This window comes from Pollicipes pollicipes, unplaced genomic scaffold (genome assembly GCF_011947565.3).
Source record: "Pollicipes pollicipes isolate AB1234 unplaced genomic scaffold, Ppol_2.1 Scaffold_6686;HRSCAF=7923_pilon_pilon_pilon, whole genome shotgun sequence".
Classification (NCBI taxonomy): Eukaryota; Metazoa; Arthropoda; class Thecostraca; order Pollicipedomorpha; family Pollicipedidae; genus Pollicipes; species Pollicipes pollicipes.
Window position 1 is genome coordinate 18,709,256 of NW_023596921.1, and position 25,173 is coordinate 18,734,428.

At 47.1% G+C, this 25,173-nt stretch overlaps 1 protein-coding gene across 1 annotated transcript in view; it reads left to right on the forward strand.

Annotated features, from left to right (window-relative positions):
- LOC119107997 (transient receptor potential-gamma protein-like) overlaps positions 1-25,173 on the forward strand; it is a gene marked incomplete in the record, with an annotated part of 151,978 nt that overhangs the window by 26,654 nt on the left and 100,151 nt on the right. Inside the window, 2 exon segments of the mRNA XM_037231583.1 lie at positions 3,843-3,877; positions 24,057-24,198. Of these exon segments, the coding sequence (XP_037087478.1) occupies positions 24,130-24,198 (69 nt within the window).

The following is a 25,173-nucleotide window of genomic DNA, read 5'->3' on the forward strand; positions in this document are numbered from 1 at the left end:
TCTGAGTAGAACCCTCCGGTGGTAATAACATTGTTCATCGGAGAAGGGATTTGTCATGACGATATTTGTAAGATCCCTGCCATTTCCAACGGCCTCAAATGACCAAAAGCCAAACACCAAACGATCAACGCCAATCCACTGCAACTCGTAAGCGTTTCGGCATAGGCCTCTCCATGCGTAGGTAAGGAGTCTATGGTTCCGACCTTCTTGCCTCATCTCAACCCAGCTGCAATGCGTACATTCACCGCATCTCGACGCGTAGTCTGGCGGCAGAAGGATCCAATCAAGTTGACAGGATCCCATCAGCCGTGCACCGAACCGTCGCAGTAAACGCTTCACAGACGCTGCTGAAGCCCGCCGACCAAGTGAGCAAGTGATCGCAGGCACGTGGGTGCAATCGATAGCACAGAGCGGCGGGGGCGGGCTCCCGGAGAGAGCAGGGGTCAGAGCGCAGCGGCGTAGGCCGCGGCGGCGGCCGGACGCCCCCGCCGGTGAGCACCCGGGCCGACCTCGCCCCGCCGCGTACACAGGCGGTGCTCTGTTTATTTGGACGGCGCCGACGGCCGGTGAGCGCGCCCCCCAATCGGCGGTGACGAGCGCTGCCGCCGGACGGCTAGCGCTACTGACGCCGACAGACCGGCGCGACTGAGAGCGCGCACGCGACGGCGCTGACACAAAGAGCAGCGGGGGGGGGGGGGGGAGGGTGTGGACGCACGTCTGTGGTCGCTGGGAAGACGATGGGAGGGGCAAGAATGAGGGAGAGAGAGAGAGAGAGAGAGAGAGAGAGAGAGAGAGAGAGAGAGAGAGAGAGAGAGAGAGAGAGAGAGAGGAGAGAGAGAGAGAGAGAGAAGAGAGAGAGAGAGAGAGAGAGAGAGAGAGAGAGAGAGAGAGAGAGAGAGAGAGAGAGAGAGAGAGGAGAGTGAGATGGATGATGAGGGAGGGAGACAGCACGGAGAGCAAGGTATGGAGAACGAAGGGTTGGAGGGAATGGATGGAAAGAGGAGAAGAGAGGGAGGGAGAGGAGAGATAAAATACATTTTCCGGTGAGCAGCCATTCACCGCGGATTTTTCAGTTTTGTTTTAGGCTTTGTTTGTTCGCCCAAAGCGTCAAACGACATGGCGATTTCTTGAGTCGGCTATCGTTCTCCGTAAGCTGAATAATTCCATTTATAAATGTTGATTCGTGACAGACTACCTCACGGGCCATATTGATGTCCTAAAACTTCGCCGTGGTGGGGACGCCTTATTGGTACTGTACTTGTGTTATCAAGCTATTGTCAAGACATCGGTGTTACTATTACATTATTAGTACAAGAGGCGGCACTGTTAAGTTGTCTGATTTAAATGACGTGGATAGTTTTGACTACAATTTTGCGTATGCTCGAGTTTTTTAACGCTCTCTGCTTCAAAGTTCAAGTCTGGTGGATGTTATGCAGGCTGTGCCGCAGTACTCTCCTGTATACCGGTACAGTCTACCCTCCAGCAGCTCCATTTGCATCCGATTAGCTCGGCCGTTATCTTACGACGAACCAATCGGAGAAGCCCGCGAACCGATGGCATCTCTTCGGCGAATCATGGCAAGAACAGCCACCTCGGCTGGCACTCCATTAATCTTATCTGACCTCGAGTCATCTCCGGGCGGCGCGCGCTGCCCCTCCCTCTCCCCCGGGGAATCGTCGCTCACGACGCTCATATCGCCTGCGTCGACAGCGCGCGCCGCCTGGCCCAGTTCCGGCGTCAGCGCCGACAGCCCAAATACGGCACCGCTATGTGGCCGCGCCGAGCAGAGGGCCGGAGGGCCGCCACCCGGCCCCTCTGCCCCGGTATTGATTGGGCGGGTCCTCCCATTTGGCGAATAAACACATGCGGTATTATGTTTCATTGACGCCGGACGGGGCGACGCCGGATGCGGGCCGGCTGGCGTTCAGGACTCGGCGATCGCAGGGACTTCTCGGGCTGACCGCGGGGCGGCCGGCAGCCGGCAAATCCGGCCCGCTCGGTGCCGTGCGCAGTGGTCAGTCTCACTGAAGAAACGCATGTGCGCACGTGGCCTGGACAGTAACTTGATCTCCATAGAGATGACGAGGCCGGTGGTGGGGGCTGGTGGCGAGGAGAGATGTAGCGTTGTGAATGTGTGGAGGCTCGACAGACCCATTTTACAAACTAATTTAGTTTGGTGCCTTCTGCGTACACAGGCTCAGTGACGAACTCCCATTCCCCATGGGTGAAGCTTTCTAAGAAACGTTGGTGCGGCAAAGCGAGCAACATGAGCTTGCTTGATGTTTTCTCCTAATCCAATATTGGCGCCACGTATTGTCCAAGAGCGACTAGAAGCCCAGTTTGTGAGAGGAACGTCAGAACAAATCACGATCCTTTTCCGACCGATGATTGGCCGGTTACTTCCTGTCAGTGATCAAGTTGAGCCAAGCTTACCCTTTGGGTGAACTTAGGCTCCCCAAGTGTGTCATAAATAGCCCTCCACCTACCCTGCATATTTATATTTTCCGACTGCCAAAGGCTGGTGCCTAGAGGAATTGCAAACTAGATAATGCCGCTATAAACAGACAGTGGCTACGGTGCTGAAATCAAGGCATATTTGCTATGATATGACAGCTATTTGCCTATTGCCTGGCAGTAAGCGATGTGAAATGTACAACATTGTACAATCGAAGAAAAGAGGCGACAGAGACGTATTCAGGAGAGCTTCTTTGGCTGGCGATGACTCAGACTTTTGTGTTTGTCATCAGCGCTCTGCTTTCATGTATGCTCTATTTCAATCACGTTGTTAATCAGTGACAGAAGACTACGGCAGCGGGCTGAAATGCAGCTCGTCAAATGCAAGGTAGGATCTAATGCAAGCACATTCCTCTGAATGTCGGTATGTAACGTTTTGATTCTTCTCCATCCTTAAAATTCCGCACCTATTTAAACAATAGGTCGCGTACGTCCATTGGGTCTACCATAGTTGCAGAAGCGTAATGTTGTGGTTGGAAATGTCATATTAAGGCTATTTCAAAAGTTTGCATTGCCTTAATTGTTGTTCTCCTGAGTGTACCGCAGACGCTTGCAAATTTGTGGTCCGGGTTTAAAGCTAATTTATGGCCACGATATTTCATTTGAGTCCTTACCAGTAAAATCGTTGCAATACATCACGATACTTCTGGCACCCATTATGAGCCTTTGCCACTCAGTCTTTACGCGACATGCTCAGGGTAATACCAGGTTGAGCAATTTTGCGCCATTATCAGTAAAAAGATGATCAGTGCGCTTCAAAATGACTCGCTTTACTACAAGAACATGACCGCATGGTTTGATAAGTCCATCATCTCTCAGAATGTTTGTAAGTTGTAAAAAATACTCGCTCTAATCAATTGTTTGTTGCCTTCCATGTGAGTACGCTCTGGCTATTTTTGCTGATAACCCTATTCATTTCATTGATCATTTCATCTTTACACTCATAATTCTCATGTGGTCTGCCGCATCTTGTTTTGGCCATTCGGAACTTTGTTTTGGCCGCATGTGACTTACTATAGGACAAGCGGCCGGCAAAAATAGCATCCCAGGTGTGTTTGGGCACCTCAACCTCAACATTTCCGATTGGGTCGAATAATCGAAGAGGATCACCGCTTCCGGACCACTGCACCGGTTGCCAGGCCAGAGGACACATTCGCGCGGAAACACAAAACTGGCGGGAATTACCCCTCACTCGGCATACTACTGATTCAGGTATTCGATGACAACTAGAATGGCCTTGCGAGGCATTGACTGTCCTTTTCGCCGGCTTGTGTACGCAAATGCAAGTGAATAAAACAAATACGTAACGTTATTTTCTCCTTTTCCAGAAAGCATGAGCACCGACGTCTGCATTTATAAGAAGGTAAGACTGGCCACTTCTACAACCCAGTGCAATTGTAGATACTGAAAAATACTGAACACTGCCCCATATCGTACTCCGGGAGATACGCTCGTCACACGTAATGTCCGACGAGACGGGATCTTCCCAGCGATAAAAGCCAGGCCCTTTCATTGCAATATACCTCAGATGGATTAGCTGTCATGTGAGTAAATACACCTCCTACTTCTTAATGGCCCGGCTGCATCCACCCCCTGCCTGGTGTTTACTTCGGAAGTCTGGAAGTGTGCACTCCGCCGCGTGATATTAGTTATGTTTATATTGTTATGTCGGTGTTCGTATCCTTGATCATGTGGTGCATCTAGATCGAATTAGGGAGAGGGGAAGGGTTTTTGCATGAAGCACGCGCATCTTGTTCGGCATTTCTATACCGTTTTTTTAGGTTAAGCTGGGTCGATGACTCACCAGTGGCGCACTTTTACCTGTTAATGTGAAATAGAGAAGAGGGCTAGCAACCTTATTCCTTGTAGAATAACCAGGAATACACCTACTGATAGTCGTTTCGATAAAGGCACGTAGCAGAAATATCAATGCATCTATCTCCCATTTCCCTGGTTATACTACGAGGAATAAGGCTATTAGTAATGTCTTATCTATGTGCAAAATGTTCCTCGTGAAACCTCTCAACAACTTGCTTAATGTTATAAGCAATATGGAATGCGAAAAATGGATTGAGTTCACAGATTCCGTTAATTGTACCTGTGTGCAAGCTCTTAGTCTACATTGCGTTAGTGTTCTTCAGTGGAAAGTTTCGATGGTATTATATTTATCATTAGTATTCGTCATACCCTTAGGCATCCGTAGCCTAGTAGCACAGACAGCGTGACGCTATACGAAACCTTGTCAAATCAGTGTTTGCCAACCTTTTTGTGTTCGTTTCCCCTGAGTATGGATCAAATTATGATTTCCTTTGAGCCAAACAGCCATCCAATCGACATAAGCCACGCGCATTTGTACCACCTGTTGAGAAGAGAGCCGACGGGTCCGGAGTAGTCCTAATGATAACACGGGGATGACATTCGGGCACAAAAATAAAATCACAAAGTGAGCTCTCGCCATTTCCCTAGTGTTCGGACTCCCCATGTCGTTTGATACACTGCCCCTGTTCTTGGTTACTTAAGTATTTTTTTTCGGCGTGGCGCACGCGGTGCATTGTATGTGGCACCATCACCTTCCAGCCAGCACCTATCTGTTGGCTCTGCTTGAACAGCTATCTTCTCTTTTTTCGACATGATTTGGCTTCCCTGCAATACCCTCCCTGAGGCACTCGCTTCACCTTCACAAAATACTGTTGAAGTCGACGCGCCCCCAAAACTAAAGTACTATAAGTACACCGGTTGGAGACGCATGTGTTAGGTGGATTGTCCGTGTCTGAAGTTGGCCCAGACAACACTTATTTAAAGCTTAGGAAGACCTTGTCTTAGACTCTGACGGCATTTGAATGAGATCAGGAAACATCACTCAAACTACCCACGCCGACGCTCTTTGGTAAAACTGCTTGTCCTTCGCCTCAAAGGCGCATCGTGTTATACTTTTTAAAGTTCTTGTTATACTGCTATCAGAAACAGTCATGGTCGTGACATATCTTGCACTGATTACACTCTCGATTTTGGTAGCTCAGTAACATGATACAAATGATGCCAATTTCATATTTTTGCGCGAATCAACCAATAAGTATTACATTGTCAATCCATTAACAATATGCTGCTGTATGGTTCTGGTGACAAAACGCCATTGGGCCTCCCTGTCTAAAGTTCTGCCACTGTGAATGCACCATGAATGGTGGCGCCGCCTGGGCTTTATCCTTCAATAAAACTGAAATTCTGAGTGTTATGAAAGATATACCCGATTCTGACGCTTCACGCCTAAACGTCCATCTTTCGGCTGTCAGCCTATGGACTGACGTATAAAAATGAAAACTTTATGCAACGTATCTCTAAGCATCTGTTTTCACGTTGGATAGTAGGACAACTGCGCAAATCACAGTAATGACAGGAACAGTACAAATGAGGATGAATGGTCGAGATGCAAGTTCGCTAAAGTATGAGCCCGCAGCCCAGCCCGCCCTACCCAGCTAGTAATGCAGCTTGCAAAAGCTCGCTCTGCTACAATGCTGATCCGAGATTGGCTCGCGAGAGAGAACTAAGTTATTACGATGTGCATTTTATCCTTTCACTTTAATTTTAGCCCAACACCATAAAGTGTGCCTAAAGTGGTAGGTAAGTATCGTCTAATACGTACATTTATGTACACACATTCTTTGGGTAACATAAGTGATTTCATGCATACATAATCATACATATATTCTTTGGGTAACACCAGTGATGCTGCGTAGAAAGCAGCTTTCAAAATTCCTGTACAATGGAACTTATAATGCATCAAATTGGTGCTTTAACACTGTGATGACAGCTTCTAACTACACATGAGAAGGAAGGGGGTGGAAAATAGATTTGTCTATTGCCAAAATGTAAAAAATGATTTCATCCTTCCATCTGATCTCAATAGACTGCAGGCCATTTATTTTAAAATTGCACGCATAAACTTGTAGCTTCGCGCTAATGCATCAAGCAGTTCTTTAACGCTGTGATGACAGCTATTAACTACACATGAGAAGGAAAGGGGTGTAAATTAAATTTGCATTTTACCAAAATGTAAACCATGATTTCAGCCTTCCATCTTTTTTCATGAGATTACAGACCATTTATTCTAAAATTGCATGCATCAACTTGTGGCTTTGCGCTGACAGAGTAAAGCAGTCTGGATGTTTCATGTCATCGCAAGTCTTCACAGTTCGTTACAATGTGCATAAGCAAACGTGACTCATTTGCGCTGCAATCGCAACAATGTCATAACTTGCGAAGGAGAACCAGAGCCAGTCTCGTCTGTGGTGTTTTCTGTCCTTAAGTGGATACAGCAGGCAACAACACCGAATGAAAGCGCAGGAGGTCTCTGAAATCGTCCAGATTTCTCTTTTAACACCACTCATGTCCGACCTCACGACCATTTCCGCGCTGTTTGTGTATTACTGTGTGAAGGCCAGGATAAAAACAATATTCCACAATATTTGCCCCTTTCAGAGTCATCACCGAGGCATTTATCCATGTCGCAAAAAATGACAACGCTGCATGCTGCTGAAAAACCTCCAAAAATGTTAGACAAATAAAAACGTTAGAAAATGATGTTCAATAATTGTTTTCCTTTTAACTAACCTGCCGACTGCAAATTTTGGTTGCTATGGAATGCTTTATTGGCATAATACGTTGACATGAATTTTTCACACAGTATGCTTATAGATCCAAATGTTAAGTTAGAAGCAATGTGCAAATCAGACCGAACAAAAGCGTTAGCCAAAAAATATATTAAAAACTTTAACAGTTGCAGCTAGGGAGGACCGTATAAGATGTCACTGCCCTGTGGCCGTGATCGTCAATAGCATCTTCTTTAGACATGGGTCGATAAATTCCATACCACCACTTTTTCAGTTTCGACAACTGTTGCGCATTTGAAACACAAATAATTGCGGGATCTATTGACAAGTAAGTAAAGCTAGGGCAAGGAAAGTTTCACAGCTACCCATGCATTTCACTGATCACAGATATTGGTCGTTATTTTAAAGGTACGATTTGTGTGTGAATCAAGAAAGGTTGAGTGCACCACACCCTTACAATAACAGCCAAGTGCATTGTGTAGCTATATTAATATTAAGAGGTCACCTAACTGCTGTTCAATCAAACCCGATCATGGCTTTGAAGACTTGTGTCATTATTCTTAAATTATTTCGTGAGATATTTGTTTAAATCTGTTAAATCTGTGCAGCCTGGTTTACTGGTGTTTCATGTCTGCCGTGGTTTTTTTTGTCCCTGATGCTCTTGCTGTAAAATAGAAATATGATCGGTTCATGATCATTTTTTGTTTGGCAGCACACTGTGGTGTGCTGCTGGTGAGGTGTAGTGCAAAAATAAGAGATGAACTTGCAGTACCGTGCAGGATGCATTTACACGACGAGTGACTTCATATTTTCATGACATGATCGCGAAAAATAGCTGCCTGTCACTGACCTTAAATGAGCATGTCACCCTTTGCTTAGAAACGGTTATCTGGGTTCTAGGGGCACTTTGGAGACCAGCCTGGAACTTAACCTTGTTTGACCTTTTTTACCCAAAAGCATAACCTAGAAACCTGCAACTTTGACCTATGTGAGTTCACGTAGAGGTCAACACACCCTGTAAATTTGGTGTCTCTAGCTTTCTTAGTTCTTGAGACCTTAGGGGGTGAAATTGACCCCCCTCCCCCCCCACCCGAGCGAGGGGATCTAGCCGGCCAGCCGGGCGAGTGTCAATGCAGCCGTGGTCCGAGCGCCCGGACTATCCATGGCTCTCCTCAGCCCCTTCCCGCGGCTGTCGGGCCTGTCAGCGCGCCACGCGGACCGCGCCAGCGTTGCTGAGTGCTGCGGACCACCCCCGGGGCGGCGCTGCTCCGGCTGGGTCACGTGCCGCGCTCGAGCCAGCGCCAGCGCCGCGCCGGCCGGGGGGCCTGGCGCGACGGAAGGCCTGATAAGGCGGCCTTCTTTCATCACTCACTGGAGCCTGGCCGGCCGACGCAAGTGGCAAAATAGAAAACAATGGCTGGACGGCGTCGGCGGAGTCAGAGCGAGGCTGGCGCGAGCTGATTGTGTCGCGCAAATGGCGGAGAGAGACGCCGGCGTCGGCCGCCCGGGTGGAGCGACGGAGGCGGCCGCGGAACTATGGGATGAGAGGGTGAGGCATGGAGGCGGCCGCGTAGCCATGGAGTGAGAGGGTGAGGTACGGAGGCGGCCGCGGAGCCATGAAGTGAGAGGTTGAGGCACGGAGGTGGCCGCGGAGCCATTGAGTGAGAGGGTGAGGCACGGAGGTGGCCGCGGAGCCATGAAGTGAGAGGGTGAGACACGAAGGTGGCCGCGGAGCCAAGGAGCGAGAGGGTAGGGGGCAGAGGCGGCCGCGGATCCATGGGACAGGAGGGTGAGGGACGGAGGCGGCCGCGGAGCCCTTGGGTGAGAGGGTGAAGACAGAGGCGGCCGCGGAGCCATGGGGTGAGAGGATAGGGAACGGAGGCGACCGCGGATCCATGGAGTGAGAGGGTGCGATTCGGAGGCGGCCACGCATCCATGCGACGGGAGGGTCAGGGTGGAGGCGGCCATGGAGTCATGGGGCGGGGTGGTTAGTGAATGACTCGTCAACAGAGTCATTAGATGGGGAGGATGAGTACGGGGTTGACTGCTGACTCACGGCATGTGGGGTGCCGGACGGAGCCTGTTGCCGAGCAACGGAACGGGACTTTCTAGAGAGCAATGGAATGGGATGGAAGCCCGTTTCCGAGCTGTGAGAGCAAGACAATGCAAGTCAAATGAGGAAATAAAGCTGACGACCCCTGGCAGGGAGTGGGATTCCAAATTCATAGTTGCGAGAAAAAACGCGTCCTTTAAGGACCAGCTGCGGGGTAACAGAAACGGGCAGGGTCTACTGAAGAAGGGAACGGAGCAGGTCCGCTCCAGTGTTAGGAGGAATGAAAGGGAACTGTCACTAAGCAGCAACGCACCAAGGATTTTTGTTAGATAATGTGGGACCACCGGCATTTCCACGCATGATCTGTCCTAAAACTTTGATGAAGTGCATCAAGTGGTTTGGTATTATGCAAGCTAAGGGCATTCATACGTTACACGGTCATGACAGGTCCCAACAAAGGCGATACCAGTCCAGGATATAGGTCATTGAACGAAAAGATTTGTACTGCCCTTTTATGATACATCACTCATAAATCCGCACCTTGAATAAGTGGATGACTACTAAATACGTCATCATCGGTGATAGTAGTTAAAGGTAACAGCAAAAAACATATTTTTGGGAAATGACCTGACCTGGCCTTGACCTGGCCTGACCTCATTAATATTATCTTTAGATATCTATGCCTCCTTATCCGGACTCTAGCCATGGACTTTTCTTAACAGTAAGCGGTATTTTTATGCACAGAAATAGCTTTCACCTGGTTGTGATTTTGGGTATCATTGGGCTACGGGTGGCGCGAATTTCTCAGCTGATTTTGACTTTGTGAGCTATTTTACGTGACTTCGGGCACATTCAAATGACAGATCTTATCGTACCATAATCTCTTTTTCAGAATGATCCGGACTGGCGATTACTTCAAAAATTTATCCAACCCCGTGATTACATCCTGGGATACTGTAGATTGCCTGAAGCCACACTTGTTCGCGGCTGACGAAATACCCCAACTGTTATCGTGTTAGGAGAGAGCAGTTACTTCTCATTGGAGCAGTTCGTCGACACTGTGTTCCCAAGTCGTTCCTCTCACGAGATAAGCCAGGGTCAGACCCTGCAGAAGCAATCACGAGAGATAACCAGCGGCGCGCAATCACGCCGGGGCGCGCAGGCGTGGGGCCGCCAGTCCTGGCAGATGAGCTGTGCGGACCCCACTGACCAGTGACGAGGCCCAGAACGCCATGTAATTACGTGAAGCTAACAAAGCAGCACGTGCAAAAGAGCACCTCACCCGCGTCCGGCCACACTCGAGATCTGTGCTTGCTAAACATGTAAAGATATTGGAAAGCCTCCTCGGGCGACCCTGAAGTCGTCCCGCATGTTAAGAATGCTAACGATGAATCACCACATGCAATGACGGATAGAAATATCCCCCACATTCTTGATTGACAGTAATGTTTTATCATTTTTGGTCTTGTGTGACGAACATCATCAATTAACGCATGCAAGAAGATGCCCATACGAAAGCAGTTTACGGCAGGTCAATTCAACACATTGGCTGGTCAAACGATGGGATGAGTTGTAATTGCGCGGTAAGCGCGTCCAAGGGTGACACAAGTGCCTTTTTTCGCACCAATGAAATTTGGAGCAGTCTAAGTTATCACCTGGAGCCAAATATTTCAGCAACCGTTGCAATATAACTCTAAATGCAATAAACCACAGAACAAAGACTCATATATGATATGATATGAGTGATATGAGTATATGATAATAGCATATATGATATGAGTGGACAATGCAATACGTTGTCACCATCAAGCTCTTTTGTTTCGCTGCTTTCTTCGCACTTAAGAATCATTTGCTGGTCGTCGAACACTGAATGATGGTTGAGACTAAACTAATAAAACTATCAGATAAAGGCATGCTTAACGTAGTCAGTTTAGAGACGTGCAGTTTCGTTTTCAGTTAAGGGGAGGGATTGTAACTCTTAACCATGGATGTAGTTTCCTAATGTTATTGAACGATTTTTAACAATATTTTCCATTTATCATAATTTTTAGGCGTTTACGTCCTCTAAACTAATTTGGAGAAAAAACCCTTATTCCCAACTTTGAAAAGAAACTACGTCAAATCTGCGGAGAACACTGTTTTGAATGTATTTCGTAGACACACTCAGCCACTTTTTCCTGTCCTCTCCCTTCATCCTTCAACCCTTCGTATTTTTGCAAAACTGCATCCCTGTAGCCTTACATTTACCGATGGCATGTTTTTACAAGCACCTGACAACAATATCACTTTTGGCTTTGTGACGTCATCGTACAATCAACTGGAAGCGTAGGCGACCTTCACTATCATTGCATTATCATAACCAGTGTATAACTCACACTTCCCAGCATGATCCCAATCATTTAGAGCAAAACCCATGCAATATTAGCTTCAACAGATGCAGTAGACATTTTTGAACACCTCTTGCGTCTTCATTTAGCTTTATCTGTAACATGATCAAAACAAAAAGCGTTTTATCTCACGTCTGTCCATCGATCAGTACGTTAAGTCAGGGGGGCAACGGGCAACATGAGAGGACTACATCAATGATGCTCAGCTCCTTGCCTCCAAGCCGCTGTTCCTCACAGCAGCAGAAAGCCCCGGATGAATCTTTGACATGCGTCGCTTCAACGCACTCCGTTTACCTCTGGAGCTACAGCTCAGGCATCCGTAAACAACAATCCTCTTAGATCGGCGAGGCTTTTTAATGCTATTACATTAAAAAGCTGACGATCGGCTACGTTCTTCTAGCCAGTCTGCATCTCACGACACGGACACAACCAACAGCAGCCCACAGCCTCGCCCTGAATCCGATGCATTCACACATGGCGAGCATTCGAGCTCACCTGTCTCAAATGGCACGACGCTTTAAAACGCTGCGTAACAAACTGATCACGTTCGTCTCAAGATGCTGTGGGCAGCCACGATCCTTACAACCAGTAATAAGACTAGCTTTTTGGTATTTTATGCCGTTAAATATGCGAAGTGAATCTTGGAAAATGTCGATGCCCATGATTTACGGCACATGTCAGGTCAGAGGTAAGCTCAATTTACGCACGATGACATCAGTTAATCTCGATATCCCTTATCTGTATCACGTCCGGTGTCAAAAAAAGGAATGCTCAAATAACTATCTCAAAATGTAAACGAGGACGGCTTAACAAATGCTTAAGTAGCGGTCGATTTTACGATTAAAGATTTTCCAGCACAACTTCTGAACGCTGCATTGTAGCCACGCCAAACTTGGTAGAGCTGAAGACCATTGAGTAGCTAAATTTTTGGCATTTAGATCAGTTTACGTTATAATGTTGCTGACCTGTGGCAGGTCGAAAGCAGACCCTGGTTGTCAGGAAATGCAATTACACAGTAAAGATTCCCTTCATCACAGGGACGTCGGCATACTTCTCATTTCAACTTAATGATGGTAACGGGAGGTCATGGAGTACGCATTTTGATCAACCTTTTGCTTTGAGGAACATGCCACATAAGGGAGAGGTCGCATCCCCCCGTCAGACCTTGACCTCATTATAAAAAACGGCGAATTAGGGTGAGGGCTCAGTTGTCTCAGGGATCTCTGAGGCGCTCGTGTAGTGATGGCTCAACTTCACATTTGTTTTCATGCATACATACATGTCAGAGGCAGCGCTGTTACTGTTACGGTGCAGGGAATTGCTGTGAAATATTACGGGACAAATTTGACCGGCTGGATTAGTTTAAACTGCCGAATTACTTCTTTTTGAGCGAAATCGTATTCGCCATATTCTTTGCTCAGTTTTTTATATCAAGCAAACTAAGTATACCAGATGCAGCGTTAGATGAAAGGTACACATTTCGTCGGCGAACGACAAGCAATGCCTGAAAAACTTGACGTGGGCGATAGACAAACCGCTCTAATGTTTGTGTAACTAAAATGTCCTTTTTGTCATGTACAGCGATGTCCATTTCTACGTGTGCTATTGCCACGTTTCCTGCAATATGCACTTGAATGCATTGCACTCTTAATGCGCTCTAAAATGCATACCAGTCTCAAGTTCCAGATCTCTTTTCTGAGCCTTTCCAATCCTGTACTTTTGCCTGCCGCATTTCGATGCAAAGCTGATGTCAAATCTCGTTCGTAATAACGTCGCCTGTCAACAAATTCATCGCTGTGTTTACAGCACAGTGAGCCTGTTTATGACGGCGCGTATCAGCTCTCTCATATCAAGGTTGACTTATGGGTGGGAGAGCTAGAAAATTGGCAGATGGCCGTAACGAAGTGGGCTCTTGACGAAAAACAGCGCATAAGGTACTTACACTAACATTGTGCTGAAAGTTAAGAGTTAACGTAAGAGTTAACGTTAGTTAACGTTCAAAAGTTCATCTCACTTGTTAACTGCAGTGGCAAAATGCTGAAAGGAAAGGCAACATGTCATTTTAGGTGTGTGTCATTGCGTCCCACCCGTGTTATGTGCTCACAACGAGCTGCATCTTGTGCGAGGTTCTAACTGCCTGAAAAATGTTATTGTATGAAATGGAAAACGATGCGTATTTCGTTTCCTAGTGTGGGCAAACATGGGAAGAGGGGTAGGTACGTCGCCATCAGGGAGGATCATGTTCACTTGAAGCTTCGTTTGGCCTTGGCGCCAGTGTCGACTAGTCCCTTGCGCCATTCCTTGTCGACTAGTCCCTTGCGCCGCCACTCGATTGGCTCTTCTAATATCAAGCCCCGCCCACCCTCCGCAGCTCCCTCTGCTCCTGAATATGGCACACACCCTTCAAATATTGTTACCAAATGCTGCTGCATGCATGCATAAGGAGCATATGATTGGTGCAGTCGTTGTCTAATCAGTTAGAGCAATGCATTCTTCAAATAACCGTAGAGAGTCAACCTTTCTTTTTTACTTACGAGAGTCCCGTGGCTTGCAGGCCGTTACAAGTGCGATATTAAGCAAATACGCCTAGTCATTACGTGGCAACATAGGGCACTTGAATAAGAATACAATCATAAGGGATGAGGTTTGTTGTCGGCAGCATTGGACTATGAGTTCTCTGCAAAGGTGAATCCCATTGTGCCACTTTTCAGCATGCAGTTACACTAACAAACGTCAATGCAGCTGGTCACTGTTAATATGGATGCTCAGACTACTGGCCTTGTGATCATTTCACGCGACTGGTTGCTCAAAAATGAATTACAATCATAGGGAAACCTAACTTGCAGTTGTTTTTAACACCAGCCACCTTTTCAGAAAACCTCCTGAATGCCTGCATTTGAACACCGAGAAAACATGGAAACGTAATGAAAAAGTTTGCTTTTCAGCGCAACTCAACGATTATGACATGTCAGACGGAACGGGTCCCCATGCTGGTTAGGAACGTCTCAAGCCTGCGAACGCATCTTAAAAGGGAGTTAAAAGAGTCCCATATCTGCATGGGCCTTTAACGAAAATACCCATCTTGAAGATCATTCGGTGCAGTTCACAGCCCTGCATTTCATAAGACCGAAACCCTCTAATTTTTTAGCCACGCACTTGCGACGTTGTGCAGAATTTTTCGTGCAGACTATTTCAAGGTCACACAGGCATCCATTACGGCATACTAAAGTGATTCAAATTTTTCACTCCATCGGCCATGCGGAGACGAGGCCAAGAAAAACTTAATTGTTAAGTCGCTCATATCTGGCGGTCGTAAACACGAGCTTCAAATATAAAGGCCGCCAATTGGCTATCAATCAACGTTGTGCAATGTGCGATGACGCAATCGAAATCTGTTGTATTGAAGAGTATGTCTACTAAATAGAAAATTTGTTGACTAATGGAACAGTCACTTATACTTAAAAGTACTCCATCGGTCACACTAGTTTTCTTGGCCTTTTTATTTTATCACATCGGATGCTTGCTTCGATATTCTCAAATCTGGACCAATCTCCTTAGAGGGAGTGCTTCACATTTGCATGGTGTTTTGAACTGAAATAGTGGTCTTGGAGGTAATTCAATGTAGTTCACAGCCTGCCCTTCTTAAGACCCAAAATCTTTAGTTTCTGAGCTACACGTCCGCGAAGATGTGCAGGCTATTTCGAAGAGACCATTTCAAGGCCACACTGACATTCATGATGGCACAATAGTCATTCACGTTTTGCGATTGTATTGGCCATGCGGCGATCAAGGCCAATAAAAATGTAGTTGTTGCGTCGTTCATATCTTGTGTTGAGCACGACCTCCAAATAAAAAGAACCATCAGTTACTTTCGATCAATGGTATGCTAGGTAAAATGACGTCAACAAACAACAACGTATTAGAAGTATATTTGCTAAACAGAACATTGTGCTGCCTGCAGCATTCTTTTCCACTTAAAATATACCAAAAGTTGTGAGTGAGCTATTTCATCATACCATACGCTTGCTTCAATATCTTCAAAGGTGGAACATCGCCTTAAGCCGAGCACACAACTACGAGTGCGCTGTATTCTAGTAACGCAAATCTAGGGTTAGATCTGAGTCACATATTTTGAAGGTGGCCCAGTTTAGTAAACAGGGTGGCTTTCCGCACACCAACCTTTACCAAACCAACCAACCTTTCCGCAACGGTGGCGTGGGAGGCTGTATGTAACAGAAATGTATTTTTGTTTACAAACAACAGATTTTACTTTCTGTTTAATCAAGGGGTGTTCAAGAACAAAATGCACCTTACAGGGGCGGTAAAACCATTCGACTTGGTGGATGAGGTCGTCGACAAAAACGTATTTATTTACGGGAAAGCTCGGTGTCGAAAGTGCTTTTGACAAAAAAATTGTAATAGTTGCGACGAAATAACACCGCATTCTCTGCAAAAACTAATATGAAGTATAAACACCCAGATATTATGCCTCCATGGTGATATAGTTCGCCACCCAACACAAGCAAGCCTTCAGGGGTCATTCATGGCTTATGGCCACGTAAGACCAAATCTCGAAAACTGCTAGAAGTATTCATCTCACGGTATACCGTTGCCGTCGCCGCACGTGATGCTCTTAGCGCAAGGTTATGGAAGATAAGCTCATATATAAACACAGGGAGCAGTCTTGGGATGCCATTACATTGCTCCCTGTACGTAGATCATCCCAGGGTTTGCTCCCTGTACGTAGATCGTCCCAGGATTTCACATGGGCCGGCTTTAACGTGCGTTCATCTTAAAGGTCACAAAGAAGCGACAGTCTGGATATTTGACCAGACGAAATTGGTCATCTCTAGAAAAGAAACAAATATTCGAAAAAAACCGTAAAAGATGCATGGGCTTGCCACCCAGCTCTTGATGTATTTTCTAAAACAACGCTTGTGGCTTGCATCCCTTTCCTACTTCCGGCTTATGCATTTCCATGACAGAGGTCCCATTAACTCCCCAACGTGTTGTTTTTTAATCTTATCTACTTCAGAGTCACATTCTGCAGGTGCAAAACTAGTAGACAAATTGTTTTGTCATTGAGTTTTTCGATCGATTTAATCAGGGTTTTGAAACCGATTCAGGACACCGTGCCGCGTTCCCACGAGCTCTAGCATATTTAGTATATTTATCACACAAGCATAGATAGGACAACTTCCATGTTGGAATAGGGATGCTCGAAAATTTGTAACGACATAATAACTTCCATGTTGGAATGTAGGTGCTTGACAACTTGTAACAACATGCAAAACAAAACCAAAGCTGTGTCAGAACGAACCATAACATGCGGTGTTAATGAAACCCACGCGGATGCATTTGAACTTATGCGGTGTGTTGTAGACGGTTGGTGTGCCTCCCATTTAAAGATGTCAATGACATGCACTGGCAGACAGTAAGCCAATTACCCTTTAAAGTTTGCGTGGCGATGCTTTTTGGCAATTAATATCCTACGAAACTTCTGCACTCTTCTTAGCATTTAATTTGCTTTATAAAAAGTTGCGATGTTTACAACTGATAAATCCACTGAAAGTTTTTTTTTAAAGTTCTTAAAATGTTTCTATGAAGTTGCAGCTTACGCTTAACACTTCAAAAAGGGAAAGTTGCTTTCATGCAATTTCAGTCGCATGCAATAGGCAAACCACGTCAATCCAAATAACATTAAGTTTGTAATTTCACCGCCATGTCTTTATTTCATTCAAATTCTAAAAAGAAAGTACTGGTCCTGGCCATCAGCAATGTGAATCGGTTGAGGGCATTGGATGATGGCTGCGCCATTATTGTTCACATCGGTGCTGTGTGGGGCAAGACGGGCTGTCAGAATCCCTTAATGAAAGGATCCCTCATATTGGAATATGTTTATGTATAAAAGCCTCGTAGGCTCGACTAGTGCTGTAAGTAAACTCTGTAAGTACTGCATGTCTGTGGCCAGGGACGCTACAAAGATAAAAAAACGCCTATGTGGCGTGTGAGCCAGACATTGCGCTGAAAGATTTCAAATAAAGTTTTGAAAGTTTCTGTAGTAGGAGATTTGGAATAATCTTTGTTCATAAAAGCGCGAGCATGCTTATAGCCAGCCAACCAAAATTTTACCAAGGCGTGCTTCTTTGCATACATGTATTTTTAAATCCTCTGTGAAGCATTTCCAGTCGAAAATCGCCGATAAAAGATAAGTGACAATAGACGCTGTAAGATTGCTTTAAAAGTAGGTTAATGCGTGCACCGTCATCGTTCGGATTACCGGCTCAATCGTTTCCACCAACCGGGGATTGGGATTATATAGTAAGGCTTAATTGCTTGAACAGCAACGCTGCTGCGAAAGAAGTGCCGACTGTTCGACGATTGTGTTCCCAAAGTAAATTAGGTGTGATGGGCCCGCTGTTTGCAGGGTTGAGCCCTATCGTATGCCACCAAAAGAGACGTCTTCGAGTTCTAGAACGAGAGGGAAACCGCCGTTATATAATGCACACCTTCGAGAACAGCCCAGGCTCCTTTTTCTAGGTGTTGTGTTACCAAAACAGTAATAACAAGGGTTTCCCCTTTTCAGAGGCTGTGCCTACCACTGAAGCATGCGTCTTATTTTGCATTTCTAGAACGAGACGGCCATTTTGTAATTTGTAGTTTGGTGTCGGCCATTCTATAGTTAGAAGAAGTGCGTTCATGTTCGTGTTGAAGTTCGTGGTGTTTTGTCTAGATGAAGAGCTGACCGTGCGCTGACACATCTAGTCACGTGATTCTAGGTCAGCGCTGTGTTACGCTGAGCGTCTGATGTGTTACTACGTGTAAAATGTTAGTAAGATGTCGGCTTGTGCAATATCTACAAGCCTCTCAGCTGTTAGTTTCACGCCAAAAAAGTTACAGATTTATATTCATGCATGATGTTTTATCGTCTACACAAAAACCAAAAAGGCCTGGAACCTTTGTTTGTTACTAGCAAGAAGGCATGCGAATTATGAAATATGTCCAAAAACAGTATTTTTGAACCGAAGTCCTGCGAACAACTGACATAAACACTGTTTTGTGCTTTCGGTCAAAATAGTTAGCTATAGCACATATCTGCTGAAACATGGTCTAAACGGTACAGTGTATACTCATTAGTGTTCGAGCATTAGGATTGGTTGCAAATGAACGCTTCACTGACTAAGAGCTAAACTAAAAATTGTAAGAACGACCCCCGCCATTGAACTATGCTGTTACTTTAACCCTAGCCCTGATAGGGGTTGGTGCAACTCCCCTAAGGTCTTTTGGGAATACCTCCCCGGCATGTGGTGAAATCGCACCCAAGCCTATAGTGGCCTATGCGGCATTTATTGTGCGTGTTTTGATACCAAAAACGTGTTCCTAGCTTTTCTGGTTCCGGAGCAGCGACGGCCTTTGAGGAACACTACACGACGTTCTTTGGTCGTCGCGGGCCGCAACCGACCATGCCGCGGAACGCGCGCGGCGGGCTGACATTGTTACGTAACAGGGAATGTTCCACATTTGGATGTATTTGATGAAGCATCAAATATCATAAGATGAGCTAACTTCTCACTCCTCTTGTTCTTTAAGTGGAAACGACTGCTCTAAACAACATAATTTCTCCAATTAGTAAAGATGCTCCTCAATATGTCACGGACTGATTGCGCCATCGTACCATGCACTGCATGGATTTAGAGCTAATTGACAGCCGTGGTGTCTGGAAATCGTGCAGTCACGAACGCCAGATATAAACCACTCAACAATATGCCGTGATGGATGCCTGGATGATCTTAAAATAGCCTCCACGAAACAGTCTGCATATCTTTGCGAGTGCGTACCTCAGAAACTAGCGTAGGCTAAGTTTTCAGAAGAGCATGACTGCAAACTGCACCGAATAACCTCCACGATGGCTATTTAAGCTAAAAACCCAATAGAACTGCGGAAGATTCCCTTTAACAGGGCTCTTTCAATACATGAGCGTTTAAAACACATGCAGATATATATCATTGCACTCAGAACTGAGCAAGGAACACGTCTGATCAGCTTTCGTTTGGCCAAAATACTTTGTCTCGTAGGTATGACGCAAAACCAAAATACTGCAATTTTTTGGAAATTTGACCCTTGATCTGACATAATAGGATCAATTACTGGCCTAACGACACACAAACTAGTACCAATCGCGAGATCTCGTTGCGACCAATCCACTCGTGTTTTCCTCTTAGCTTTGTCTTTATTAGTTTGGAAACCTCAGGGCTCGCATCAACTCCCTATTAGTCTGCGTTATGACAACATGCGAATTAGGGCAAGGGTTAAAGCTGTCGTCTGGTTTATTCCGATAAGGTTAAAGTTCATCGGCTACGTTTGGCAGTGCTCCTTCGATTCGAAACATCGTGTCGAATATAGCTTAGAGAAAAAGGAAGTCGTGTAAACCAACATTTAAACCCGTTATTCCTTACCCAACAGATTCCGTTTTTCGCACCCACCGTTGCAGCAATGCGCCCATGTTAATAAACGGCGCAAATTGGGACATTTCTCGCAAAACCTTCCAACAAATCTCCGAGCAATGACATATTTTCAGGCAAGCGTAGAAAACGTTGCGCAGCGGGCGCAAACTCTTGCACCAGCTTGCATGCTGTAACGGCTGGTTGTGAAGATAATCAGACATTGTCCGGACATTGTCGAATATCAGTAAAATATCGCTTCCAAAGGCCTCAGATAAACATGTACACGTTCACAGAGACATTACCAAAATTTCAGGGTGACCGGAACTGAACTTATTTTGTCCCTGATTAAACTGGCAAAGGGTCAACCTTATACCTTAATGATGATACTTACGCATAAACATATCTCCGGATGGAACGTATGCTTTCATACAAATCAATGTCGATGTTGGAAGACGCTCACTCTATTCCGACACATTTTTGAAGGAAACACGCAGCTAAATTGTTTCCAAGACATGCAGCCTAGATTCGGTATCATTGATTTGGCTTGCTTTCATTCATCTGGAGTGACCTATGGAATCTGCAAACTATTTTCGAACTACAAAGTCTCCTTCGCTGGAGTCTTGAACCACTTCCGCCATCCTATTTCTTTTCATGCTTCAATCACATGCCAACAACCATCACTTCGACGCATCGCTGCTAACAAACAAGAAGCAGGCGATGGTTATCAAGGTTGACTTCTGGGTTACGCAACTGGATAGTGTCACTGGTATCTGCCTTCTTAAACCGCTCTTAGGAGTCACCATCATCCGTTCTGGGGCTTTAAGATAGTGATGTCACGTGAAAAGAGCATAGCGAAGAAAAAATGAGAAGTGTCAAGACATGTCTCAACCTATAACCCCGTGGTCATCTGTATATAACTGATAGAACAATTTCTTACGACCACAACTCAACATATGACGCGTAGCTCTCCCTATGTTCAGTAGGCTAGAAAATATGAAAAGCTACGCCGCAGTTCATTTGCATCCCTTTCCAGTGTCTTTGGAACCTAACACGAGTTTACAGAAAGACGGTGCGAGTTTTCAGTATTGAATTTCCTGCTTGAATGAGCCTGATGGACAGGCGTACATCAGAAATGCCTTGCTCGATGGAGGCCACCCCGGTCGATGGATGCATCGCGAGTGCTCTGTTCGTTGGAGGAGACTCCGGTGATCGGGTTCATCAAAGGTGCTCTGCTCGGTGGATGACATTTCCGTCACCGGTTACGTAACGGGTGCTCTGCTCGTTAGAGGAAACTCCTCCGGTGACCGGGCCCATCAAAGGTGCTCTGCCCGGCGGAGGACATCCCCGTCGCCGGGTACATCACAGGCTACCTGCCCGGTGGAGGACATCTCCGCCGCCGGGTACATCACAGGTTACCTGCCCGGTGGAGGACATCCCCGCCGCCGGGTACATCACAGGTTACCTGCCCGGTGGAGGACATCCCCGCCGCCGGGTACATCACAGGTTACCTGCTCGGTAGGGCGCAAACCGCTGGAAGAGTCCACCAGCGGTGCTCTGCTTGTAAAGAAAACTCCGAGGGCCTGGCGCATCAGAGGTGTTCTGTTCAGTGGAGGACTCCCCAGGGAACCTGTGCATCAGAAGTGCTCTGTTTAGTGGAGGACACGCCAGGGAATGGGTGCATCAGAGGTGCTCTGCTCAGTGGAGGAGATACCCTCCTGGACGGGTACGACAGAGGTGCTCCGTTCAGTGGAGGCGATACTCTCCTGGACGGGTACGACAGAGGTGTTCCGTTCGGTGCAGGAGATACCATCCTGGACGGGTACGACAGAGGTGTTCCGTTCGGTGGACGGACGCGTCACGCTCCCCGGCCGCCCGCTCCGAGTCGTCCCCGGGGTGATTAATTACGCCAATTGTGCTGGCTGCGGTGGTAACTGCCATCTCCCGAGCGACTGATGGCGAGCCGCGATGAGGCGCGCCTCGTGACACGGCGGAGGGGCGGGCGCCCGTGTCGGCGCCGGTGTCGGTGGAACGACACGATCGCCAGCAAGCTGCACGATGGAGACAATCACGTCTGACTGACCAGACGTGACGTCACGTTTCTGCCTAAAACTAATTGTTTTGTTTAACATCCGTTTGCGATGTTGGGAAAAGAATAGTTCAGCTGCACCACGCGAAAAAACACTCGCCTGACCTCAATGTTGCGTAAATGAAACAGCTGGCAAGCCCAAAGACACCTCATCACGAAAACACCCGCTCCGCAGCAGTCGAAAAAAGACGATCGCAGTGTATCCTCTCTTAAAACTCAAACGACATGTGAGGATGAATGTGATACGGAAGCGTGCTAACATTAAAACAATCTTTATCGCGTTTCGCCCTTTTGTTTCCCCATGTTCACATTCCCATGTTCGCTTACCCATGTTCACGTACGATGAATCACTATCTAAATATCCTCCTAGTGCTACTTCCGCCTCCAGGCATTTCAGCCACTCGTCTCGAAATATACCACCAGCTCCGGGGTGCGCCTCCATCTCTCCATGCCTCCACACGAGATCAGCGAGATCGTTGCGCAGATGATCCCATTGGGTTGATGCCATTATGTGATTTGTACAGCGAGCCACCACAGCTCCAGACGGGCACCGCTCCGATCACAGCCAGGATAAGGGTCGAGAGAAAAAACGAGCGGCCCGATAAGCGAAAAGAGCTTTGTGGGCTTTGTATGATCCGGCGGCTAACAGTGGGACAGTAGATGGGCCGTTTGGCACGGTAAATGGATTCGGTGTTCGTATGGATTGACGGGGAAAGGAAGCTGTACGTGAATGATAATCATTGGCACTTGGGGTCTCCCCGGTTAGCCTCGTTCGTCATGGTTGGATTTATTTGGTTCACGCGTGGTCCACGGTATACCTCCATTCATGAAACCTAAGCGATACTATTTATAACGTAGGCCAAGGAGGTTTGAGCGACACTGTCCTCCATTCATGAAACCTAAGCGATACTAGTTATAACATAGGCAAAGGAGGTTTGAGCGACATTGTGCCGGGTGCCGATCAAACAGACTTACAGTAGCGCAATTTTGCAGATAGGTGGAGTGAAACTATTCCTGATTATGTGGCCCCGTAACGAACGGATGTGAAGGTGAATATGTGCTTGTACTGTGACATGAATATCTTTTCTGTGCTATTGTTTTGAATCGAGGCCTCCTGTTAACTATCCATGCACCGATCTGGAGTGTTCGGTCGCCCTCACCCACAATCTCTGTCTTAGCTCTCTCATACGTAACATCGGACTGAAATCACCAAATTACTCCTTCAAATCTACGAAATTAGTGACAATCAGCTCCCTCAAACCAGCTTCGCATGAAATATGGTCTTTGATCACCCGCTGATTGCCATAGGGCCCTTCTTAACCTTATACCTCATCACGATAGCATTCAAACATATCTATTGTATATTCAACTAGAAGAGCAACTCCAGTTCAACAGTCCATGCTTGCCGAGAGGTTTTAATGTCTGTCATATAACACATGTAAGCACGGCAGCACGGACGGCCATTCCAGGCTAATCAGGGGTTGGCTGCCAATTGAATGCTAGTGGCAAGTTCAGTAAGCGTCATTTCTGGAGCGGGAACCACATGTCTGCCTCCTAGTAGTCAGAGGGCATACAAACCATACTTTCTGGGACATTGGATACACTTAACATGACGCGTGCTCTCAGTGCATCCGCAATTCCTAATCAACAGACAGAGACACCAAATACATCAATGATGACGTCGCACTCCGCAAAAAGATACACCATATTCCACTTCAAACAAAAGCAGCAAGTTGGAGTCGATGCGAGCCGGCGGGCACATGAGCTGCCGCGCCGTCGACCGCTGCTCTCGGCGCCTCGCCAGACCGCCGCCCCACAGTGCCGGCGACTGTGTCGTCATGGCGTGGGCCATCTGTCAGATTCGGCAGCCGTCGCACCAGATTCGGTCCGACTGGGCCGCCGCAGACACGGACGATCGCCCTGATCGCCCCGCCATCGATTGCTGACGCCCGCCGCTTTCGGCAGATGACGGTCGACGGCTAGCAGAACGGCCGCGCCGCCGGTGCCGCTCGTCCACCTGGCGAGCGACTGGCGAACCATGCAGGAGCCGCTGGCCAACCACGGCGGCGGGGGCCCGGGCGGGCCGGACGCCGGTCACGCGGAGACGGTCAGTGGTGACGCGCGTCTCTCTCTCTCTTCTCTCTTCTCTCTCTCTCTGTCTCTCCTTCTCTCCTCTCTCCTCTGCTCTCTCTCTTCCTCTCTCGTCTCTCCTCTCTCTCTCTCTCTCTCCTCTCTCTCTCTCTCCGAGAGAGAGGTGAGAGCTCTCGCTTCTCGCTCTCTCTCTCTTCACTCTCTCTCTCTCTCTCTCGGATCGCTCTCTCTCTCTCTCTCTCATCTCTCTCTCTCTCTCTCTCTCTCTCTCTTCCTCTCTTCTCTCTATCCTTCTCCCTCTATCTGTTCGCTCTTTGTCCCCATCTCATTCTCATCTCTCGCCCATCTTTCTTTTGTCCCATCTCATATCTCTCACATTTTATTGTCCGTCGTCCATTTCCATCTTTGTGACACGTTTCCTTGTCGATGTCCCTCGTGTAGTCACATGTCAACCCACGCGCTTAAGAACATCTCGCACCGCTGGCTTTCGTACCCTGGCAATGCTTTGCACCCCGCCTCCCTGTGGTCTCCATGCATCATACATTATCGTCATCCCTATTCATAGTACCTATTCTGTCTTCCATTCCCTTGAAAACCCTCTTTCTCTCCTTCTCCGCGCCACGCCATCCACGACTCTCGCATCTTCTCGGTTTTAGCACCCTGCCCACCAGGCGCCCTTCATGCATGCTGGATGTTCCTCATCCTCCGCCTCTCTCGCGCCCCATCCAACGAACGGCCCAGCCACGGCACTGGGGGCACTTATGTACATCTAATGGGATTAGGCCTCTCCCAGGAGGATGTGGTGAGAAGTGTGGGCGTAAGAAGTCCGGCGGCTCCCAGTAATGCACTGCGGAAATCCCTGCGACTGTCTAGAAAATAAGTGCGCAGGCGAAAAAACTTGCATCGCTTTCTTATTTAAATGTACCAGTAAATGTATGGTATAATCATCTTGTTTCTCTTTGTGTTTTACACTCGAGGCTCTGAGAAATCA